This window comes from Rhinichthys klamathensis, unplaced genomic scaffold (genome assembly GCF_029890125.1).
Source record: "Rhinichthys klamathensis goyatoka isolate OS25496 unplaced genomic scaffold, OSU_Roscu_1.1 h1tg000477l_1, whole genome shotgun sequence".
Classification (NCBI taxonomy): domain Eukaryota; kingdom Metazoa; phylum Chordata; class Actinopteri; order Cypriniformes; family Leuciscidae; genus Rhinichthys; species Rhinichthys klamathensis.
Genome location: NW_026606965.1, coordinates 360,454 through 383,413, shown reverse-complemented (window position 1 = coordinate 383,413; position 22,960 = coordinate 360,454). Strand labels below are relative to the sequence as shown.

Sequence of the window (22,960 nt, the reverse complement as noted above, 5' to 3'; positions counted from 1 at the left end):
ATAAAAAGTTCATAATTGATGCCATAATAATTTTTTTATGTTAAAAAGACCATGTCAAACTAAAAGTTCAGCCAAAAATGAAAATTCTGCAATCATTTACCCTCATGTCCTTTTGAACTTGAATGACTTTCTTTCTTCCATGGTACATAATAGAAAATAGAAGATATTTTGAAGAATGTTGTGACTATTCACTTGCATTGTATGGACAAAAAAAAAAAACACTGATACATTTCTCAAAATATGTTCCTCAGAAGAATGTCAGTCACATAAGTTTGAAACAACATGAGTAAATGATGACAGAATTTTGAACTATAACCTTTAAGAATGATTTCACTACTTTACTGCCATTTACATATTTATATTGCACATAAAATGTAAGGCAAGTGTGGTTACTAATTTAAAGGACTAACAAGTAAGTTTATAAATTGTAAAAGTTAAATAAAGTTATATTATTTGAATGCTAAACAGGATTGTTGCCATATTCACAGTCTTGCTGCTCAGTCCTGTTTGCTTAGTGTCAAATGACTTGACATGATGAGTCACATATGTTTTTCGGAAACAATTGTCCTAGATGTCTTAAAACAACAACAAAGAGAATGCTAAGGTCGCTCATTACATTTAGATTTTGATGTCATCATACCTAAGAGTTGACAGTAGTTTTGAGTCATTTCTTGTACCTCGGTGGCATATTGTGGAAATTACATGGAAATAAATGTGAGGTCGGTCTCTTCCTGTTGCAAAAAACATCAGAAACTCAAGCATACATTTATAAACAGAACATGTTTATGTTGACCAAAACCTTTACTATTTACATTTATTGATCATTTTTGAATATATATAAAGTGATATTTTATATCACTAGCTTGATATTCTATAACACTTAATAACTTTATATTATAAAGTTAATATTGTGTTTAGGGAAATACACACTTAGTCACAATGTTTGCATTCAGTAATATTTTTTATTAATTACACATTGCTACATGTCATATGGATAATGGTTACCAACTATAATATGATGTAAAACTATGAAAATAACTTTCTGGATAATGACGTAGTTTGATGACTGCATATAAAGAACAGATTAGCTACAAAGCATGCTTGATATGTACATTTTAATATAGAATAATGAAATGAAAAAATATATTGAGTATATTATTACACTACTGTTCAAAAGTTTGGGATCAGTACAATTTTTTTATTAAGATGCATTAAATTGATCAAAAGTGACTGTAAAGACTTTCACATTGTTGCAAAAAAAAAAAATCCATTTGAAATAAATGCTATTCTTTTCATCACAGAATGCTGAAAAAAGTATCATGGTTTCCACAAAACTATTGAACACATCATCGGTTTTCAATTGATAAAATAGATTTAGTTTAGAAAACGGTTATTTTAAAATGTAATGATATTTCACAATATTACTGTTTTACTGCATTTTTAAATCAATTTTACCTTTGTGCGCATAACCCTAATGGTTTCAGTAGCCAAACTTTGTGCAACATTGCACATGCATTTCTTGAATTAATATACAATGAAAAAATATGAACACGTATAATGCATTAATATTTTGTGGCAATGGACATTCCAATACTTCATTAAGCTTCATTCATTTGAAGAAATTACATTTGAAATTTGTATGTAAATGAGTTCCTCTTCAACAGTTTTTGTTTAGTTGATCTCACATTTTTTATACATAAGCTTTGCTGCTGTCCACAGACCTAGCTTGAGAATACTTCACATTACTGGGAACATCCTCACTCGGTGGGCAAGAGCTGCAGAGGAGACCTCCACCCAGGAAAAGCAAGCCGGCTGAAGCCCAGCCAATGTAAAGCGATTCCCCGAGCTCCCTCCTCTGGCTGTCCATCAACAGAGGGTTGTAGAAGTCCCTGATTATGGTATTCGCAGTCCAGCAGACGGGAATGAGGACAAGAATTCCAGCGATGATGAAAATAACACCGCTGGCAATGGCGACCTTCGCTTTAGACGCCTCGTCTTCCACGAAGTTGGTGCACTTTCCTCCCACGATGCACAGGAGGACTCCAAACACCCCAGCGATGATGGCGATGATCACCAAGGCTCTGGCGCCCTGCAGATCTTGAGGAAGTGCCAGCAGAGAATCATAGACCTTACACTGCATCTGTCCTGTGCTCTGAACCACACAGTTCATCCATAAACCTTCCCAGATGGTCTGCGAGGTCACAATGTTGGCTCCAATGAATGCTGTCACCTTCCAGTTGGGCAAGCCACAGATGACGATGCTTCCCAAGAAGCCGATCATAGCCAGGCATATGCCCAAGATTTGAAGTCCTGCGGACACCATGTTTCTTTACCTCTTGCTTTGAAGGAATGAATGTAAGATGAAGTTGGTGTTATAGCAGCCGTTAGATATATGTCTCTGTATTGTCGCATGTAACACTCACTTATGTCTGGGGGACGGCTTAAGGTCTTTCCAGCTAGACTGGTTTCCTTCTACTGGTCATGGCATTTGTTTAGAGAAAGCTGTCAAACCAGTTTTGTTCAAATGGACCCACATCAAATGCTGAATTTTTTTTTTATTTTATTTTTTTACCTTTTTTTTTTTTAAGTCTAGAAACCTGTGTTTGGCCTACATAAAAAGAGAATATTTTATCATATTACCTGAAACATCTCTTTAAGTGTAAATTATAGTTGGCTAAAGGTTGTTTACAAAAAAAAACTATTAGGCCTACAGATTTGAAAACTCAAGGCACCATTTACTGACTTTGAAAATGGTATAAAAGAAAAAATGCGTATCATACAGTGGCCTAGTGTCACTACTAGACTTTCCTAGTCATTTCATAAACAACAAACTGAAACATGAGCTTTGAAAAAAAAAGAAAAAAAAAGTTTTCTAAAATCAACTCAAAAGTTTATAAAAGTGTTTTCTTATATACTGTATGTGATTTTCTGTGGATTCAGTCAACTCTAACTGGACATAATCTGCAGACTGGTTCTGACTTTCGCCAACTTGCCTTGAGTCCAGACTGCAAATCGAGGGGAAAATCTGTAGTTTACTGTATTCCATTCTTTAGGGTCGTTTCCCAGATAGCATGGTGACATTGATACAATGTTGAGTTTTGATCTAAACCATCATTTTGGTTGAGATTGACATTTCAATGTTTAAAGTGTGCTGGATCAGCATTGAAATTTTGATGAAAGCCAACAACACACATGGGTGGAGACAGTGACATTGAACTAACAGTGATTTGTAATTGATGAGCACATGATCATTCAGGCGTATCTCTGCAGAACACTAGTGGGTGTTTCTCGATCAGTGGGGCGGTTTCAAACCACAATGGGCATTTTCAACCGCTTTACCCGATTTGCTGTAATCCACTGTGGGCTTGGTTTAGGGGTGGGCCTTCATGATTTTAGCAAGTCTGTTGAAAAATGGTTGAAAAACATTTACCTGTATTGTAGTTTGAAATTGGCCACTGATTGGTAAACGCCCATTTTGTCTTTGCATGTGCACTTTTCAATAGTCTAATGCTTCCTCATTAGAGAGAAAACAGGTGCATCCTATACAGAAGTCTTGTTTGTTGAATCACCTGACATACTTACATGACTTCTCTAGCACAGTTTCAAACAATGGTGCATCTACCTTATTTCTCTGTTCCTTTGTTTTGCATGCTTATTTGCATTTGATTTGTGTTGTTACTCACTGCAATTAGATTACAAAGTTATTAAAGTGTTTGAATAAAGCATCTATTTTTCTACATTCTTAAAAAATGCATCTTGCTTTCGTAAAGTTTATTAGGAATTTCCTGAATAAAGTTGTCATTTAACAGATTTCTTAAGGTGCAAGAGACATGAACATGAGCAAGAATGTTAACATAGCCCATGTCTTGTATCGGTCAGTGCTTGCATGCAGAACACATTGCTCCTTTAGTAGGAGTGAAGGCAGATGAAGATGGACAATTAAAAAAGCACCCTCCTGATAATGCTGACATTGATCATACATTGAGTTGTTGTCGACAGCATAATCACCTGACCTGGGACTTGATGATATCCTGTATCTTATCACTGCTTAATCAGGTAATCATTCATATTTCTGAATCTGTATTAAATTTGAGAAATAACTGATTTCCATTCAGTTTAGCTTGTTTCCACTGAAACACAATAACAAAAAAACATCTAGTGCTTATTAAGAAACTGACTGACATGGCTATTTTGTGATATTTAAAGAGATTAGGGTCTACATAAGGTGAATCTGCAGCTTTAAAGAGATAGTTCAGCCTGAAATTAAAATTATGTCATTTATTTACCCTCAAGTTGTTCCAAACCTGTATGAATGTCTTTCTTCTGCTGCACACAAAAGAAGATAGAGTGAATAATGTCGGTAACCAGACAGTTGATGTTAGCCATTGACTTCCATGGTAATTATTTCCTACTATGGAAATCAATGGCCACCGTCAACTTTCTGGTTACCGACATTCTTTAAAATATCTTATTTTGTGTTCAAAAGAAGAAAGAAACTCATACAGGTTGAGGGTGAACAACTTGAGGGTGAGTAAATGATTACAGAATTTTCATTTCGGGCTGAACTATCTCTTTAAAGAAATTTTCATTGAAAAAAACTAAGATTTTTTTTATTCTACAAGATAAGAGTGTTATTTGAATGCTGTAGTTTCACAGAAAATGAACTGAGATATTTAATGGCTATAGCTCAGAAGTGTTTGTTCCTCTTCATGAAGAGTTTAGCTCCAGCACCTGGGAGTGTTCATTGATCTGATGACCTTGATTAACTGCCTCAGGTGTGTTTAATTAGGGCTGGAGATAAAATCCGACACCCCTGCTAGTGTTTTCTTTTGATATTAAAGCATAGAAATAAATAAACAAAATTTTCTACGATACTATAATCGTAGTTAGAATATTTTGTTTTCAGTGACTTTAAAAAAAAAAGTGAATCATATTGTGTTTAGTATATTAACATTATTGAATGTGACTGTATGGATGACAACTGAATTGATTCGTTCTTGAGTAACATCATGCTTTCTTTTTCAGATTCCAGAGAACTCAAAGGAAAAGAGGCAGAATCTGATGATGCAAGACAGATTTTTAAAAACCTGAACCGCTGGACCTTATGATGACATCAGACTTCTGAAGCCAATTTTATTTTTAAAGGTTGAAATGCATTTGTCCTATTTCTCCCCCTTTCTTTAAAACAAATGATATTTTAATATATTTGTTGTCATTGATTGATTGAATAAAATAAATTGACTCAACTGCTGGAAAGGTGTCATTTATATTTGAAAAGGTTTTCGACAAATTTTGAAATGGTCAGGAATTTGTTGACGCACCTTTGAAGTGTGATTGAAATATTAATGTTGTTTCAACATTAATTGGTACATCAGATGGCAACATTGTTTGACATTCCTTTTCAGTCTTTCAACAAAATGTATTTAGAATCAACATCAAATTGTAACATTGATCAAACCATATTACCATTGATTATTTTTGTTAATTTCAATATTGATTCAGCATCAGTGATATAGAATCAATCATAGTATAACGTTGATTCAACAATATTACCATTGATTATTTTTGTTAATTTCAATATTGATTCAGCATCAGTGATATAGAATCAATCATAGTATAACGTTGGTTCAACAATATTACCATTGATTATTTTTGTTAATTTCAATATTGATTCAGCATCAGTGATATAGAATCAATCATAGTATAACGTTGATTCAACAATATTACCATTGATTTTTTTTGTTCAACATAGTTTCAACATTAACTGAGGGTGCAAAAGTGATGTTGATAAAATATCACTTTGTAATGTTGAATCAATACTATTACCATTGATTTTTGGTTGAATTCCCAACATTATTTCAACATTAACTGAGGGTGCAAGAGTGATGCTAAAGCAACATTACTTTGTAACGTTAATTCAATGCAATTAGCGTTGACGCATCAACACTGAGTCAACATTGTTTCAATGATTACATGCTATCTGGGTTATAAGGTTTTATAATGGGATTGCAAGGTTTTTATAGGCCAAATTACATCACTTCCTCAGTTAAAACAAATGGATCAATTCTAAACAATTTTGATAATATTTCAAATGAAATATTTCATTTCGTCTTGGCATCCTTTAATGTAAGACATAAGCCTAAAATAAGCAAAGAGTTATGTTATGTTGAGGCACTTGCGATGGAAGTGAACAAGACCAATTTTTAAAAGCAGAAATGTGAAACTTTACATGATTATGCATTTTTATAGCACCTCAAACCAACATGTGACCGTTTGTTTTAACACTATGTTTGCAAAAAGAATACTGTTTCTGCATCCACCTTCAAGAGTTTAAGCTCAGAGAAAGATTACTGTTTCAGCACCAAGGTTATTTTCGTAAACGAAAACTGAAAGACTAAATGTAAAAAAAAAAAAAAACATTTTTGTAAACTGAAATAAAATAGAAATCTCAACAAAAATGAACAACCACAACTAAACGAAACTAACAACAGTTACGCTACTGAAAAACTAACGGAAAGAAAGTAATAATTAGCAAAAATAAATTATGGTTTTGTAATTAATAAGCTCTCATCCTGTACCGGACAATCACGTTTTTCCATTCCACTGCACTACTTTATTTTTCAATGTTTGACCGTTGAGCTTGAGTCTCGCGTTTTTTGCAGCATCTCGTGCATGACATGACGTTCTGAAAATGCGGCACTCACGTTAAAATAAGGTCAGATTTTAAAAGACGCGTTTCGAGACTTTGCGCTTTTTACCCATTCAGCTGCCCCCGTCTAATTTAACCAGCCCTAGAAGCAGAAATGGCCAAATACGTTTTCATAATGTCTAGATCTTAGGCTTATGCAAATTACAGCTGTACCTTAATTCCAAGTAAAATAACCATTCCATGTGAAACTAAACAAGATACAACACATATTAGACAGGATACCACTAAACACACTGAGCAGAAAATGGAAAAAAAGAAATAGCCTATGTCTAGACCACAAAATAATAAAATATAAAAGTAAACTAAATGTCTGGTCTGAATAGAACACGAGTATAACTATGAGTAGGGCCTATATTTGATATTAAAATATACAATAGGCAAAAAGCATAAATGGATCAATACAAGAATAATGTTTGAAAGGATTAGTCATAGAAATAACCATAAAATAATAATCATACGCATATTTTTATATTTTTCTTATACACCTTTTTTTTTAACAAGATTTCATTTTTAATATGAATGAGTATGAATTAATAATTTTTACTTTTAATTTGCATTTGTTTGGTTCTTTGTTCAATCTCAAACAAACGTTTTTATTATTATTATTATTATTATTATTATTAAGGGGTTTGCACACAAGTTAATAAACTGCAAACATTAAACTTTGCTGAAATTAAATGTATTTAACTGGAAGTCTTTCCGTCCTTTGGATGAGACGTTAAACCGAGGTCCTGACTCTCTGTGGTCATAAAATATCCCAATATAAATTTGCCCCTTGTCCTCTGTCCATCATGGCCTCATAATCATCCCCATATACTGATTGGCTTCATCACTGTCTCCTCTCCACCAGTAAGCTGTGTGGTGTGCGTTTTGGCGCAAAATGGCTGCCGTTGCATCATCCAGGTGGATGCTGCACATTGGTGGTGGTTGAGGAGATTCCCCCTTCCATGTAAAGAGCTTTGAGGACCCAGTAAAAGCTTTTTTAAATTATTATTATTATTATTATTATTATTATTATGTTTAAAATATGATACATTTGGTGTATATGATGTAAGACATAGGTGGTATTAAGACATGTGTCTATCTCTGTCCTGTGTGTGTGTGTGTGTGTGTGTGTGTGTGTGTGTGTGTGTGTGTGTGTGTGTGTGTGTGTGTGTGTGTGTTCATGCAAATAACTTATGTGAAGCCAAGCTTATGGTATATGTCTTACCACAAAATATATAATCAGCTCAGTTTATTGGATAATATTGTATTACAGCCAGTGAGTTTTACCCACCTTCATAGGATGTCATCTTTTGATTTTCTATACTTAGCCAAATATTATTTTAAGTATTCTATCCAATAATCTCCTAAATATTATTTGGAATAATTATTCAGTTAAACCTGTTTCAAAAATACATATTTTTTAATTAGTTTGTATTCTCTTTGTGGTCTCTGCATCAGCAAAGTAGATCACAAATTAAAATATTGTAGGCCACATGAAAAGAGCTCAAAAATCACATTCATTTTAATTATTTACTTAACATTTTCACTTTTCTGGTCACGTTTATATGAATTAAGATCAAATATTATAACACTAGTTGGTTACTTATGGTAATATCTTGAAATAAAAAAGGTAGATATAGAAAACTGAAAACATTGTCGCTTTATAACTATAAACATCTCTGAACAAAAAACGGAACACTGTAAATATACAGACATAAAACAGATTTAAGACAATGGCAGTTAAACAAATCTTGAAATCTTCTTTCATTTGCATTTTCACATTTGCAAATGAATAGCTATAATTTACTTTTTAGGATTATGACAAATATAATAAAGTTATTATATTATTCATTTGTACAGACAGTCAGATGTTCTTTAAGGGTGATACACCCCCCCCCCCCCAACAAACATATAACAGTCCTTATATCTTGGCAGCTCTGAATAGAGCCAGTGAGACTTTTCATCTTCCAGGAAAGAGAGTCATGTCACATAAGTAACTTAAGGCTTATTACGCACATCTGGTCAACATCTGTTGGAGTATGTGCTGATGAGCAGCCCTCCACCTACAATCAGCAGAACACCGGCCACCCATCCGACATAGATGGAAGCTCCCAGCTCTCCTTTTCTCCCTGCTATTGCTTGAGGATTATAGAAGTCCACAATAGTGACATACGCCGACCAGCTGACAGCAACAAGGCAGGTTACACCTGCAACTATATAGACAGCACCAGCTGCTATTCCAATGTTGGTCTTTTTAAGCCGCTCTTCTCTGTAAAAGGTTGTGCAATTGGCCCCAACAACCGACAGTCCAATGGCAACCACACTGACAGCGATGGAGGCACAAATCAAAGCTCGAGCTGCCTGGAGATCTTGAGTCAGAGCCAGGACGGAGTCAAACGCTTTGCACTGCATGTGACCGGTGCTCTGCAGGACGCAGACCATCCACAAGCCTTCCCAGAAAACCTGTGCTGTCACGATGTTTGCTCCCACGAAGGCCGTCACTTTCCACATAGGCAATGCACACACTAGGATAGTACCACATAGGCCTAACACAGCCAGACATACAGCCAAGATCTGTCGACTCCTCATCTTGTACGGAACACAGGCAATTCATGTGCAATGAAAAGAAGGAAAGCGCCGTAGTTGTGAGAGCAAGCGACTATTGACAAAATGAATGCTCTTCCTTGTGCCGTAGGTATTGGTATATTTGAACAAAGAGAAAGCAAAGCAAGGGGAGGAAACCTGTATCGAGTTTCCTGCTCGACTTGATTCTTTTACTCAGTCCACATTCATGGAAGAAGTACACAATTAAACTAAGCAGTGGCTGTCCTTAACTCAAAACACTGCAATCACTGACTGTTTTTATTAATGATATATTTCAACCAAAAATTTACATTCCGTCTTTATTTTCTCACCCTATAATATCATTCCAAACCTGATGCTGTTTATTTTTTTATGTATTGTTTCCATAAAACAACACTTAAAGGGATAGTTCGTTGTCGTTGTCGTTGTGGGTTACTCTTTTGGCAGAAGTCGACTTGCATACGGCCGTCTGCCGGAAGCTAGTTATTGTAGTCGTTAAAGTTTTAAATATGGATATTTTTCTTACACGAACGCATTGCTTCACTTCAGACGGCTTTTATTACCCAGAGGCGTGTGGAGCACTTTTATCATGGATGGATGCACTTTATGGACTTCAAAAAATATACAGCCATTCACTGCCATTATAAGGCTTGGAAGAGCCAGGACTTTTTTTAAACATCACTCCGATTGTATTCGTCTGAAAGAAGAATGTCTTCTACACCTGATGAGTTGAGGGTGAGTAAATCATGGGCTAATTTTCATTTTTGGGTGAACTATCCCTTTAACAAGACTATGCCTAAAAATGACAACAAAAAAAGCTCCATGTAAGTATATACAACTCTTATACTTTCTAAGTTTTCTGAAGTGAAAAAAAATTGCTGCCTCAAATTAAAAAGTACAACTTAAATTGATTCAAAAATTAGTTGAATCTGGTAAAACCTCTTAAAGTTGAAAATTGCGTAACTTCTTTTGAGTAAAAGCAGTGTAAAAACAAATGTTGTCATAACTTATTGATCATTTTTTTACAGTGGGTTTATGAACAGACCACAATCATTATAGAGTGCTGCAATGACTTTTTTTGTAGGCCAACCCGGAAGTTAGCATCACCCTGGATCTCTCGACAAAAACCCAGAAGAATTTTCACTGGCTTTTGGATTATCGCAGAAAATAAGCTCTGTGACCAACGTTTATGATTCTTACACGTTTTGTTCACCATGATAATCTTCACAAATTACAACTTTTATGAATTTTAAAGCCTACATGGAACTAGCAGAAAAAGGCTAACTGTGTGCAAAGGCAGCAACAGTGTCTTGCCACAAAAGATGTACTCAGCACAATATGCTGACACCACACTGACCACCTTTCCATGCAGTAGCATGTGACCAACTAAAGTTGATTCCTCGCTTTGATAAACTTCACAGATGTAAAAACATTATGAATTGAGACTGAGTACAGTCGTCAGAAATAGAGCAAATAAACCACTCAAGTTGCATGATTTCAACATCATTACACTTCTGAATATTTTCAGTCTTTATTTGGGAACAAAGATTACATATTTTCCTTAAAGATTAATTTAGAATAGTTTGCAAGTACGCGATTATAAACGACGCCATAAAAGCAGCAGACCAGCGATAGAAGGGTTTCTTTTTGGTGATCCTGAGCAATCCTGCGCGAGCTCAATTGAGCATGCGCATAGGTTGCGCTGTACAAATTGAGTCATTTAGACAGTGTAAAAAAAAACATAATTTATTGAGTTAAAAATTGGCACGCAAGACAATAAAGTAAAAGTGCATCTCTCTTCCCTTACAAACAGGAGAGTCATTAGTCCATAAAGTCTGAGTTTTACACATAGGCCCCTGGAGCAGAACTCGGAGCGGAGTACTTGACGGAATATCCACGACCCTCACTCTTTGGGCACTGGGAACAGAGAAGCGAGCCCCCAATGAGCAGTAGACCAGACGCGCCCCATCCGATGAACAGCGACGCTCCCAGCTCCCGCTTCTGGGCCTCAGGCACAATGGGGTTGTAGAAGTCTCGGATGACGGTGTGCGCGCACCAGCAGACCGGGATAAGGCAGAGAACACCACCAACCAGAAAGAAAACCCCGGCCGCGATCCCAACTTTGGTCTTTGCGTCCCGGTCTTCAATGCAGTTGGTGCACTTGCCTCCAGCGACGGCCAGAAGAATTCCCAGGAACGTCACGAGGATGGAGATGATAACCAGAGCTCGAGCGGCCTGGAGATCTTGCGGTAGCGCCAGCATGGAGTCGTAGACTTTGCACTGCATCTGACCCGTGCTCTGCTGCACGCAGTTCATCCAAAGGCCTTCCCAGAAGATCTGTGCGGTCACGATGTTGTTGCCAATAAACGCACTCACCTTCCACATGGGGAGCGCGCAGATAATGATTTCTCCCAACCAGCCGATAACAGCGAGGGCAGTGGCCAAAATCTGAAGCCCAGCAGATGCCATTACTTTCTTGTGTGTAAAGTATCAGAGAAAGTCTATCACACGAAAGAAAGCTACAATTATTTATAGTGGCTTTTAGAGGCGCGGTTTCTAAACAATGTGATTTGACTCAGCTGGTGAGGATTTTCCGTCTTTCCTAATTGCTTTCAGACCAGGGGCGGAGCTGGGGGTGGCTGCCATGGAAATAATCACGGCCACCCACTGGCCACCCCGATCGTAATTGCGACCTATTATTTTATTTATAATAATTTCTAGACCTCGATCGCTAAACGATTACGTTCGGACTGCAAAACTATCATCACTAGCCGCGTTTCCATTACCCTTCAAATTTGGCAAATTGAAATTGCGCATTGAAAATATGCACAATGGAAACACGTCAATTTCGCAAAAACTCTCGTTTATCGCAAAAAAGTTTTCACGCTCACGTGAGGTGGTTTTTCAGGCAATTCGAAAAAGGAATATTTCGCAAAACTGCAATGGAAACAGTTTTTACCCATTTACAGTCACCTGACTTAGAAGACGTGGTATGTTTGGGTCCTTGTACGCAAATAATAATAGGCCTAATAATAATCATCATTATTATAACATTTATAGGCTACATATTTAGAAGACGCTTTTATCCAAAAAAGGAACAAAGCAATTCGTCAAATGGTATTCATACAGGTTAGACAACAATAATTCAGGGCTAAGATTATCACAAAAAAAAACCACAAGATTTTGACGCATATCCAAGTGTTTGTGCAGAGTGTGGAGCGCGCATGGCAGGGAGGCGCTGGCGCGAACACTTGCATTTTCCTATCAACAGTGGAAACAACTTAAAATAGGCTACTTTATCATTTCTGGTCATACAGAAAATAATAATACATTATTCGCAACTACTTTTATTTGTGTAAACTTAACTCACAATAACGAGAAAATGTTGTGCTTTTGTAAAATAAGCCGCTGGGGTGCGAGAACTGAAACAATTGCCTATGTAGCCATACTGTAGGCTAAGCTTGAAATGTCCACTTTAAAACGAACAAATTCGAATCGAAAGCTAATAGGCTACCTTCTGATTATGTAATCCGTATGAAAGGTGCATTTCTCTCTAAAGGTGCATCCGCCTTACAGCGGAGATGGAGATATGTTTTTAACCGACACTGATTTAAAAAACAATAGTTTATTAATAAACTATTAAAATGCCTCGTTATTTTTCAGACACTTTATTATCATTAGCCTAGCTTTAACTCACCGATAAATCACCTTTCTGTAGGCTGTGGTTCCAGAGACATGGCTCTTCACATTTAGCACTGCCGGAAAAATATCATTTCCAGGTTCTAATTTGGCCTTATAAAACCAGTAAAATCGACATTTTTTCTCCATATTAATTTGTGAATAGTTTAAAATGTTTAAAGACAAACAAAAATCAGAAAATCCGTCAATATATATATATTTTTTTTTTGCGCAGCATTTGGTGTGTGCAGTTCAAATTAAAATGTTGGTGTTCAACTTTGCGTTTTAAAAATACAACAAACGTTCATTTTTCGTTTTGCAATTACAGGTTTAAAAAAAAGGGAAATCGAATGGATACAAAATTAGGCCTACACTGACCGTTTGGACAGAATACGAGACAGAGTTCTTTATTAAATTCATAAAATAAACAATTACAGGAATACTGGATTCTACAATCTTCACAAATGACCAACTTATGAATTTTAAAGCCTAAATGCAACTGGCAGAAGTAAAAGGCTGTGTGCAAAGGCAGCAACAGTGGTTTGCCACAAAAGATATAGCCTACTCAGCGCAATATGCTGACACCACACTGACCACCTTTCCATGAATGTGACCAACTTGATTACTCGCTTTGATAAAGTTCAGATGTAAAAACATGATGAATTGAGACTGATTACAGTCGGCAGAAATAAACCACTCAAGTTGCATGATTTCAACATCACCATTACACTTCTGAATATTTTCAGTCTTTTTTTAGGAACAAAGATTAAATATTTTCCTTGAAGATTTAGAATAGTTTGCAAGTACGCGATTATAAACGACGCATAAAAGCAGCAGACCAGCGATAGAAGGGTTTCTTTTTGGTGATCCTGAGCAATCCTGCGCGAGCTCAATTGAGCATGCGCATAGGTTGCGCTGTACAAATAGAGTCATTTAGACAGTGTAAAAAAAAACATAATTTATTGAGTTAAAAATTGGCATGCAAGACAATAAAGTAAAAGTGCATCTCTCTTCCCTTACAAACAGGAGAGTCATTAGTCCATAAAGTCTGAGTTTTACACATAGGCCCCTGGAGCAGAACTCGGAGCGGAGTACTTGACGGAATATCCACGACCCTCACTCTTTGGGCACTGGCAACAGAGAAGCGAGCCCCCAATGAGCAGTAGACCAGACGCGCCCCATCCGATGAACAGCGACGCTCCCAGCTCCCGCTTCTGGGCCTCAGGCACAATGGGGTTGTAGAAGTCTCGGATGACGGTGTGCGCGCACCAGCAGACCGGGATCAGGCAGAGAACACCACCAACCAGAAAGAACACCCCGGCCGCGATCCCAACTTTGGTCTTTGCGTCCCGGTCTTCAATGCAGTTGGTGCACTTGCCTCCAGCGACGGCCAGAAGAATTCCCAGGAACGTCACGAGGATGGAGATGATAACCAGAGCTCGAGCGGCCTGGAGATCTTGCGGTAGCGCCAGCATGGAGTCGTAGACTTTGCACTGCATCTGACCCGTGCTCTGCTGCACGCAGTTCATCCAAAGGCCTTCCCAGAAGATCTGTGCGGTCACGATGTTGTTGCCAATAAACGCACTCACTTTCCACATGGGAAGCGCGCAGATAATGATTTCTCCCAACCAGCCGATAGCAGCGAGGGCAGTGGCCAAAATCTGAAGCCCAGCAGATGCCATTACGTTCTTGTGTGTAAAGTCAGAGTCTATCACACGAATGAAAGATACAATTATTTATAGTGGCTTTTAGAGGCGCGGTTTCTAAACAATGTGATTTGATTCAGCTGGTGAGGATTTTCCTCTTTCCTAATTGCTTTCAGACCAGGGGCGGAGCTGGGGGTGGCTCGCCGGGGGCTGGCCAAGGCTAAGAGAAATGTAAGGTATACTTCCACTCATTGTTGTATTGATATATGTTTGAATACAACAAGTGATATAGAAATCATTAATAAAAAACTGTTTGAAGGGTATGAAAATAAACTGAGACTGATTTTTGTTTTCTAGCTCTTTTTCAGACAGTTTAGGAGACAGACTTTGAGAATGTAGAGGAACCAACTAACTACGCTGACCTAATTGGACCTCCAGGTAAACTACCTATCACACATATCTTGATTATAAGTGTGAAAGTCTTATTTTCAGGTTTATTAAATAACCTCAGTCAAACGTTAGGTGTAAATGATGGGAAAACAGTATAAAATTAAAATATTTTTCTTGTCCTTGGAATTTGAAAGAAGAAAAAAGACTGATTCATCTTTATTGACTATTTTAAATAAAGAGCACAAAAAGCAAATGGAGGAAAATCGTACATGCATAAAACCTGTAGCAGAAGTCTTGCTGTTAACTGCAAACCACAATATATCCCAGAGAGGTCACAGGGAGACAGCTGATGCTGACATCAAGGGAAGCTTTTTTACACATTGGCAGAAATGGTACATGTCTCCATCATAAATGAAGTCAAGGAAAGTGAGGTGTTTGCCATTATGGCTGATGAAACTGAAGATACCAAAAAAAAGAACAGATCTCTTTGGTGCTAAGACACTACTACCGAGGAGCAGTTAAGGAAAGCTTCTTACATTTTGAAGCTGCAGAGCGCCTTGATGCTGCAGGACTGACAGAAAAAATAATCCATATCCTTGAAAGATATGGCTTGGATTACAGGAGTAACCTGGTTGGGCAAGCCTATGATGGTGCCTCTGTAATGAGTGGCAAGCACTCTGGCGTTCAGTCTCGTATTAAGGAGGTGGCAAAGCAGGCATTTTATGTACATTGCAATGCCCATTGCCTTAATTTAGTGTTAGTTGATACTGTGAAAGCATTCCTCCAAGCTGAATGTTTCTTTACAATTTTGCAGAGACCGCATTCATTCATGTCAGGCTAGAGTGTGAAAATAATACTTTAAGACACTTTAATTTAAAATTTCCATTGCACCATAAACACATCAAAGGATGTGAAGTGTTTCAAGAAAGTCCATATGACCAAAAGTGACCCAAATAGTTAATCAAATAAGTAAAATAAATAAACTAAATAAGCCAGCCAGAAAAAAAAACTTGAGACCACCCTTTTTTGCTTCCAAAGACCATGTCGTTTGTTCAAATCCCACCCATGTGGGAAGGAGCTGCATGTAAATGCAGTAAAGTCAGTAAAGGGGTGACTATACAAGAGGAGCATGGCATCTTTTAGGCTGCAGATGTTAGGATTTTGCCCTGTCTTTTGTTGGGTTTCTGGGGTCTATCATAACCTGCACCCTACCGATGTGGAATTCTACAGTCTTCTTTGGCAGTAACATCATTATGGCTCTGGTCATTTGGGGACTGTGGGTGAGTTGTGTGATTCAGAGCTCGGGGCACATGCAGTGCAAAGTGTATGATTCAATGTTCGCGCTGCCTGTGCATATCAAAGCCGCGTGCGCTTTACTCGTCATCTCTATCTTGCTCTTTGTCGTCGGCCTTCTCCTGGCGGTTGCATAGACAGTAAAAGAAATGGACACAGCGACCCCGTTGATTTCAACGGAGAGAGTTGAAGCCCAACATGGGCACTCACTTCCTGATAGCCAAGCGTTCTGCGCAGGCTCAAACTGAGCTTGACGACGTAGATGTCACGTGAGCAACCGTTCTGACCTTCTAGTAGCTGTGCCGGGACAAATCTGAATTGAAATCTGAAACAAATCTGTTGTTGAAATATTTTGTCCCGTTGCTTTTATGAACTCTCTATCTATGGGCTTCTCCCTTGACTTTATGCCTCCATGTCCACCCGATTGCCTCATAGACAGTAAACGATTGCCTACGAGCTTCTACTTCTGTCTATAGCCTACGGTAATTTCTCTACTGTGCGACAGAGCGTCCCGTGGTTATGACGCAATCGTTAGCCTATTTTTATGGGGCCATAACGTAAGATACAAAGTAATGGAGCCTTTTATACATTGTCGTGTTTCTTTAGAAATAAATAATGGACAAATGGAGTCTTTGGACGCCTCAAATGTAAGGTTATTCGCTGTCAAAGTGACGCCAAAATGAATGGGAGTCAATGGGATGCTAACAGCAGGTGATAGCCAGCTACAATGGCGGCCCCCGGAGGCAGCTTCAACTTCCGGCTGATGGATTACCCCCCTTGGGCGGTTGCAGGAGGGAAATGTATCAAGAACAAAACCGCGAGAGCAGCCCTTGTCATATCTGCGGGGGTGTTTTTCATATTCGCCTGGACTGCTGTGTCTCACACCTGCTGTCTGCTGGTCGGCGAACATCTTCATCCGGGATTTCTACAATCTGTATCTTTCGGGCACGCAGAGACGGGAGTTCGGGGCGTCGCTTTACACGGGCTGGTGTTCCGCAGGGCTGCTGCTCACCGGGGGCGCGATACTCTGCTGTCAGTGTCCGCTGTAGTGATATCAGGGTGAGATCGCTACTGAGTGAGCCACGCCCTCAAGCAGGGGGTTTGTACTCTGCGAGTGTTCAATAAAGTTCAGTTATGTACCTGCAAAAAAAAAGAAAAAGAAAAAAAAGAGGTGAACACAATGTTATTGTAATAAAATTGAGGAAAAGTATTGTAAAGAAAAAAATAAAGCAAGACAAAATCAGAACAGTAAACAGTAACAGTAATATTCTTGGGTTCGCCAAGTTCATTGTTTGGGAAAGGGGAGATGTAGTGATATCAGATGGGTGAGATCGCTACTGAGTGAGCCACGCCCGACGCCCCCTGGGGTTTGTACTCTGAGAGTGTTCAATAAAGTTCAGTACCTGCTAGGCTGTGTGATCGCTGTCTCGGCTGATTAACTAACACAACATCCGCCGAAACACGAACGAGCATTCGTCGCCAAAAATCCCGCACCGAAATCAAACGACTCGGAAAAAGAAATTGAATGAAGAATATTTAAAAGATCAGAACTTTTGTCTGATTGTGTAGCCTACTCAAGGTTTTCTATAATGAACATATAAGGTTACACTTTTGACAGTATGGACTAATTATCCAATGTTTTATGTTTGTATGGATGTTTAGTTTTAATAGACCTATATAGGCTATATAAAAAATGTACAAAGGTCTAATTGCACAAAGTAAAATGACGTCAAAAATAAAAGCTTTATACTCAAATGGTCAAGTGACGCTCTCTTTTGTCTCTGGGCCTAAGAAATGCAATTCATACAAAAATTATAAATTTACACATATTAACATTTTCTTCTCTGATGAACACATTTTCAATTTCTGCCATTTTGATAAATTATGTGTGGGGTGCAGAGCTTGGTGACTGACTGTCTAGAGATTTTGGCATTATTTCTTCTTTATATATATATATATACACTCACCGGCCACTTTATTAGGTACAGCTGTCCAACTGCTCGTTAACACTTAATTTCTAAGCAGCCAATCACATGGCGGCAACTCAGTGCATTTAGGCATGTAGACATGGTCAAGACAATCTCCTGCAGTTCAAACCGAGCATCAGTATGGGGAAGAAAGTTGATTTGAGTGACTTTGAACGTGGCATGATTGTTGGTGCCAGAAGGGCTGGTCTGAGCATTTCAGAAACTGCTAATCTACTGGGATTTTCACGCACAACCATCTCTAGGGTTTACAGAGAATGGTCCGAAAAAGAAAAAAACATCCAGTGAGCGGCAGTTCTGTGGGCGGAAATGCCTTGTTGATGCCAGAGGTCAGAGGAGAATGGCCAGACTGGTTCGAGCTGATAGAAGGGCAACAGTGACTGAAATAACCACTCGTTACAACCGAGGTATGCAGCAAAGCATTTGTGAAGCCACAACACGCACAACCTTGAGGCGGATGGGCTACAACAGCAGAAGACTCCACCGGGTACCACTCATCTCCACTACAAATAGGAAAAAGAGGCTACAATTTGCAAGAGCTCACCAAAATTGAACAGTTGAAGACTGGAAAAATGTTGCCTGGTCTGATGAGTCTCGATTTCTGTTGAGACATTCAGATGTTAGAGTCAGAATTTGGCGTAAACAGAATGAGAACATGGAACCATCATGCCTTGTTACCACTGTGCAGGCTGGTGGTGGTGGTGTAATGGTGTGGGGGATGTTTTCCTGGCACACTTTAGGCCCCTTAGTGCCAATTGGGCATCGTTTAAATGCCACGGCCTACCTGAGCATTGTTTCTGACCATGTCCATCCCTTTATGGCCACCATGTACCCATCCTCTGATGGCTACTTCCACCATGTCACAAAGCTCTAATCATTTCAAATTGGTTTCTTGAACATGACAATGAGTTCACTGTACTAAAATGGCCTCCACAGTCACCAGATCTCAACCCAATAGAGCATCTTTGGGATGTGGTGGAACGGGAGATTCGCATCATGGATGTGCAGCCGACAAATCTGCGGCAACTGTGTGATGCCATCATGTCAATATGGACCAAACTCCCTGAGGAATGCTTCCAGCACCTTGTTGAATCTATGCCACGAAGAATTGAGGCAGTTCTGAAGGCAAAAGGGGGTCCAACCCGTTACTAGCATGGGGTACCTAATAAAGTGGCCGGTGAGTGTATATATATAAGCAATATTAAAAATGGTGTATGTGGCATTTAAAAAAGTGGAACCTATTTAGACCTTGCATGACGGGATGTGTGTAAAGGTCATTCATTTATTTTATTTTTTTATAAATATATTGCCTATTTTGACATTTATATTTCGGTCAAATTAATCAATTAACTTAATAATAAAAACTTACATAAAGGCATGTATTTTATGTGCAAGAAAAGTAATATGTTTTACTTGATGGTTACACCACTTAGGCTAAAAGTGTTATCAAACATTAAATAATAAAAATGTAACCAACATGAATACGGTCATGTCCAAATGGAGATTTTTTTTTTTTAAATATCCTTTTTTTATCATCTCAGACATCCTTACTTGTCGTTGACCCACAAAAACAACACTTATTTGTCATATTTCTTGTGTGGTATAATTCCTGGTCCGAGTTCTGATATGCTTGTTTAAAACGTTTGTAGCAAGGCTCTGTTATTAATGATTGAGCTTGTTTAATATTGTGCAGTAGTTGGAGTGCAAAGTGTTTCTCCTTGACAACAAAAATAACTTATACTTTGTGTGTGCATGCATGGGGAAAAATCAGCAGCTGTGAAATGGTCAACAGAGGAGTGTTCACTCAGTGTTTGCGTGCATGTGTGTAAAAAAAAATGGTCAGGGCTAACATCTACACTCACCGGCCACTTTATTAGGTACCCCATGCTAGTAACGGGTTGGACCCCCTTTTGCCTTCAGAACTGCCTCAATTCTTCGTGGCATAGATTCAACAAGGTGCTGGAAGCATTCCTCAGGGACTTTGGTCCATATTGACATGATGGCATCACACAGTTGCCGCAGATTTGTCGGCTGCATATCCATGATGCGAATCTCCCGTTCCACCACATCCCAAAGATGCTCTATTGGGTTGAGATCTGGTGACTGTGGAGGCCATTTTAGTACAGTGAACTCATTGTCATGTTCAAGAAACCAATTTGAAATGATTAGAGCTTTGTGACATGGTGGAAGTAGCCATCAGAGGATGGGTACATGGTGGCCATAAAGGGATGGACATGGTCAGAAACAATGCTCAGGTAGGCCGTGGCATTTAAACGATGCCCAATTGGCACTAAGGGGCCTAAAGTGTGCCAGGAAAACATCCCCCACACCATTACACCACCACCACCAGCCTGCACAGTGGTAACAAGGCATGATGGTTCCATGTTCTCATTCTGTTTACGCCAAATTCTGACTCTAACATCTGAATGTCTCAACAGAAATCGAGACTCATCAGACCAGGCAACATTTTTCCAGTCTTCAACTGTTCAATTTTGGTGAGCTCTTGCAAATTGTAGCCTCTTTTTCCTATTTGTAGTGGAGATGAGTGGTACCCGGTGGAGTCTTCTGCTGTTGTAGCCCATCCGCCTCAAGGTTGTGCGTGTTGTGGCTTCACAAATGCTTTGCTGCATACCTCGGTTGTAACGAGTGGTTATTTCAGTCACTGTTGCCCTTCTATCAGCTCGAACCAGTCTGGCCATTCTCCTCTGACCTCTGGCATCAACAAGGCATTTCCGCCCACAGAACTGCCGCTCACTGGATGTTTTTTCTTTTTCGGACCATTCTCTGTAAACCCTAGAGATGGTTGTGCGTGAAAATCCCAGTAGATTAGCAGTTTCTGAAATACTCAGACCAGCCCTTCTGGCACCAACAATCATGCCACGTTCAAAGTCACTCAAATCAACTTTCTTCCCCATACTGATGCTCGGTTTGAACTGCAGGAGATTGTCTTGACCATGTCTACATGCCTAAATGCACTGAGTTGCCGCCATGTGATTGGCTGCTTAGAAATTAAGTGTTAACGAGCAGTTGGACAGGTGTACCTAATAAAGTGGCCGGTGAGTGTATATTTCATGGTCAATCACACACAAACACAATTTTATTTTGATGACATTTTTATTGTAAATGAACATTGTAAACTCATATTCATCACCTTTCGTTCAGTTATTTTCAAGCATTTAACAAGTGACAAAGTTGCAATTTACGTGACGTGTGCAATGAGTCATTTTGCACAGTAGCCTACTTGCCATATATCTTCAAGTTATGCTTGTTTTCTCACACGTAATCCATTGCTGGGGTCACAGATCTTGCATGAGTGTATGCCGTGTAGGGCCTTCTGTCATTGGACGGGCAGTTCCAACAAAGAAGCCCACCACCCAGCAACAAGAGGCCTCCAGATCCCCAGCCTATGTAGAGACCGGCTCCAAGCTCCCGCCGCTGGCCTGCTGTTACTAAAGGGTTGTAGAAGTCCCTGATAAGAGTGTGTGCAGACCAGCACACAGGTATCAGGAGGAGAAAGCCAGCGATAATTAAAACCACCCCTGAAACGATGCACGCTCTGGCTTTGGCTGTTTCGTCCTCCAAGCAGTTGGTGCACTTTCCTCCAACCACAGCCATCAGGAATCCAAAGACGCCCACCATGATGGAGATGATAACCATGACTCTGGAAGCCTGCAGGTCTTGTGATAGAGCCAACATGGAGTCGTAGACCTTACACTGCATCTGTCCGGTGCTCTGCACGACACAGCTCATCCACAAACCCTCCCAGATGATTTGTGCCGTGACGATGTTCGCTCCAACAAAGGCTGTGACCCTCCACATTGGCATGCCACAGGTGATGATGGTCCCCAACCAGCCTATCATGGCAAGCATGATGCCCAGGATCTGGATGCCTTGAGATGCCATTGTTGCCGGACACAGGTCACTGGTCATGGATGGTTGCGCAAAGCGTCTGAGAAGTTTTATTTGTCAGGGTTTTAGCAGCAAACTTTGGGCGGAGTTCTTGCATAAAAAGAAAACCGGACATTTGATATTCTTTGACTATTGTGTGAGTTGTATGAAGAGCTAGACAACTTGAGAAACCCCTTGACAGTCCAGATGAATTAAACAAAGCACTAAAAAAGTATACTGGTGAAATAGCTTCACATTATTATGGGTTTTGTGTGGTAAATAAGATTTTATTCTTATTTTGTTTTTTTGTTGTTTGTATCAGGGTTGGGCAAAATTAAAAAGAGATGTGTATGTTGAAAATTAAAAGATTTATCTTGAACTTTAATAATCAAGTAAAAAGGAATTTATAGGAATTTAATTTATGATAAGCCACATTGGACCAGTGGTTTGAAAAAATTAATGGATGAATGTGTAGTGGCAATTTTAATGATATTCATTGATCTTTAGTAAAATATAGATGATTCAAAGAATGTCACATGTGTGTCTCTCACTTGTACTGAGAGAAGATTCTGTTTATGTACCTGGGGAGGCAGAAGAGGGAGACACTCCAGAGAACAGACGAACAAGGACCTCTGACCTAGATGTCAGAAGGCCATTTTGGTCCAGGGGAGCTTAGTGGGCCAACTAGTGACGTCTATGGAAAACTACTGGGAGGAAGGCTCTGGGGGGAAGAAGGCCTTGAAACTAAGATAAAAGCTAGTTCAGTCTGTCTGGGGGTGTGTCACTCTTCTGCACAGGGTAAC

General features: G+C 39.0%; 3 protein-coding genes and 1 pseudogene across 3 annotated transcripts; 1 reads left to right on the top strand and 3 right to left on the bottom strand.

Moving 5' to 3' along the window:
• Window positions 1-950: 950 nt before the first annotated feature.
• Window positions 951-11,767, bottom strand: LOC130072117 (uncharacterized). Its single transcript, XM_056237064.1, has 4 exons — window positions 11,276-11,767; window positions 8,722-9,232; window positions 6,863-6,897; window positions 951-2,329 (listed from the first exon to the last, which is right to left on the bottom strand). Exons 1-4 carry the CDS (start codon window positions 11,744-11,746, stop codon window positions 1,691-1,693), a joined length of 1,656 nt encoding a protein of 551 aa, XP_056093039.1. The 5' UTR covers window positions 11,747-11,767; the 3' UTR covers window positions 951-1,690.
• Window positions 11,768-13,900: 2,133 nt separating this feature from the next.
• LOC130072125 (claudin-like protein ZF-A89) lies at window positions 13,901-14,709 on the bottom strand. Its single transcript, XM_056237076.1, has one exon. It carries the CDS (start codon window positions 14,635-14,637, stop codon window positions 14,011-14,013), a length of 627 nt encoding a protein of 208 aa, XP_056093051.1. The 5' UTR covers window positions 14,638-14,709; the 3' UTR covers window positions 13,901-14,010.
• Window positions 14,710-16,120: 1,411 nt separating this feature from the next.
• On the top strand, window positions 16,121-17,813 carry LOC130072116 (claudin-like protein ZF-A89; annotated as a pseudogene).
• A 3,574-nt stretch (window positions 17,814-21,387) lies between these two features.
• Window positions 21,388-22,268, bottom strand: LOC130072123 (claudin-4). The gene has a single exon (XM_056237073.1). The coding sequence runs from the start codon at window positions 22,197-22,199 to the stop codon at window positions 21,543-21,545; it is 657 nt and encodes a 218-aa protein (XP_056093048.1). The 5' UTR covers window positions 22,200-22,268; the 3' UTR covers window positions 21,388-21,542.
• Between the last annotated feature and the right edge of the window lie 692 nt (window positions 22,269-22,960).

What these genes read in the sequence shown, in the direction of transcription:
- LOC130072117 (XM_056237064.1), bottom strand. Translation starts at nt 11,746, where the DNA reads ATGGCATCTGCTGGGCTTCAGATTTTGGCCACTGCCCTCGCTGTTATC. An exon ending in TTGTGCCTGAGGCCCAGAAG is followed by an intron (nt 9,233 to 11,275) that starts CGGGAGCTGGGA and finishes TTAGGCCTATGT; the next exon opens with GGTACTATCCTAGTGTGTGC. An exon ending in TTATTTTACTTGGAATTAAG is followed by an intron (nt 2,330 to 6,862) that starts GTACAGCTGTAA and finishes AGCAAGAGGTAA; the next exon opens with AGAAACATGGTGTCCGCAGG.
- LOC130072125 (XM_056237076.1), bottom strand. Translation starts at nt 14,637, where the DNA reads ATGGCATCTGCTGGGCTTCAGATTTTGGCCACTGCCCTCGCTGCTATC.
- LOC130072123 (XM_056237073.1), bottom strand. Translation starts at nt 22,199, where the DNA reads ATGACCAGTGACCTGTGTCCGGCAACAATGGCATCTCAAGGCATCCAG.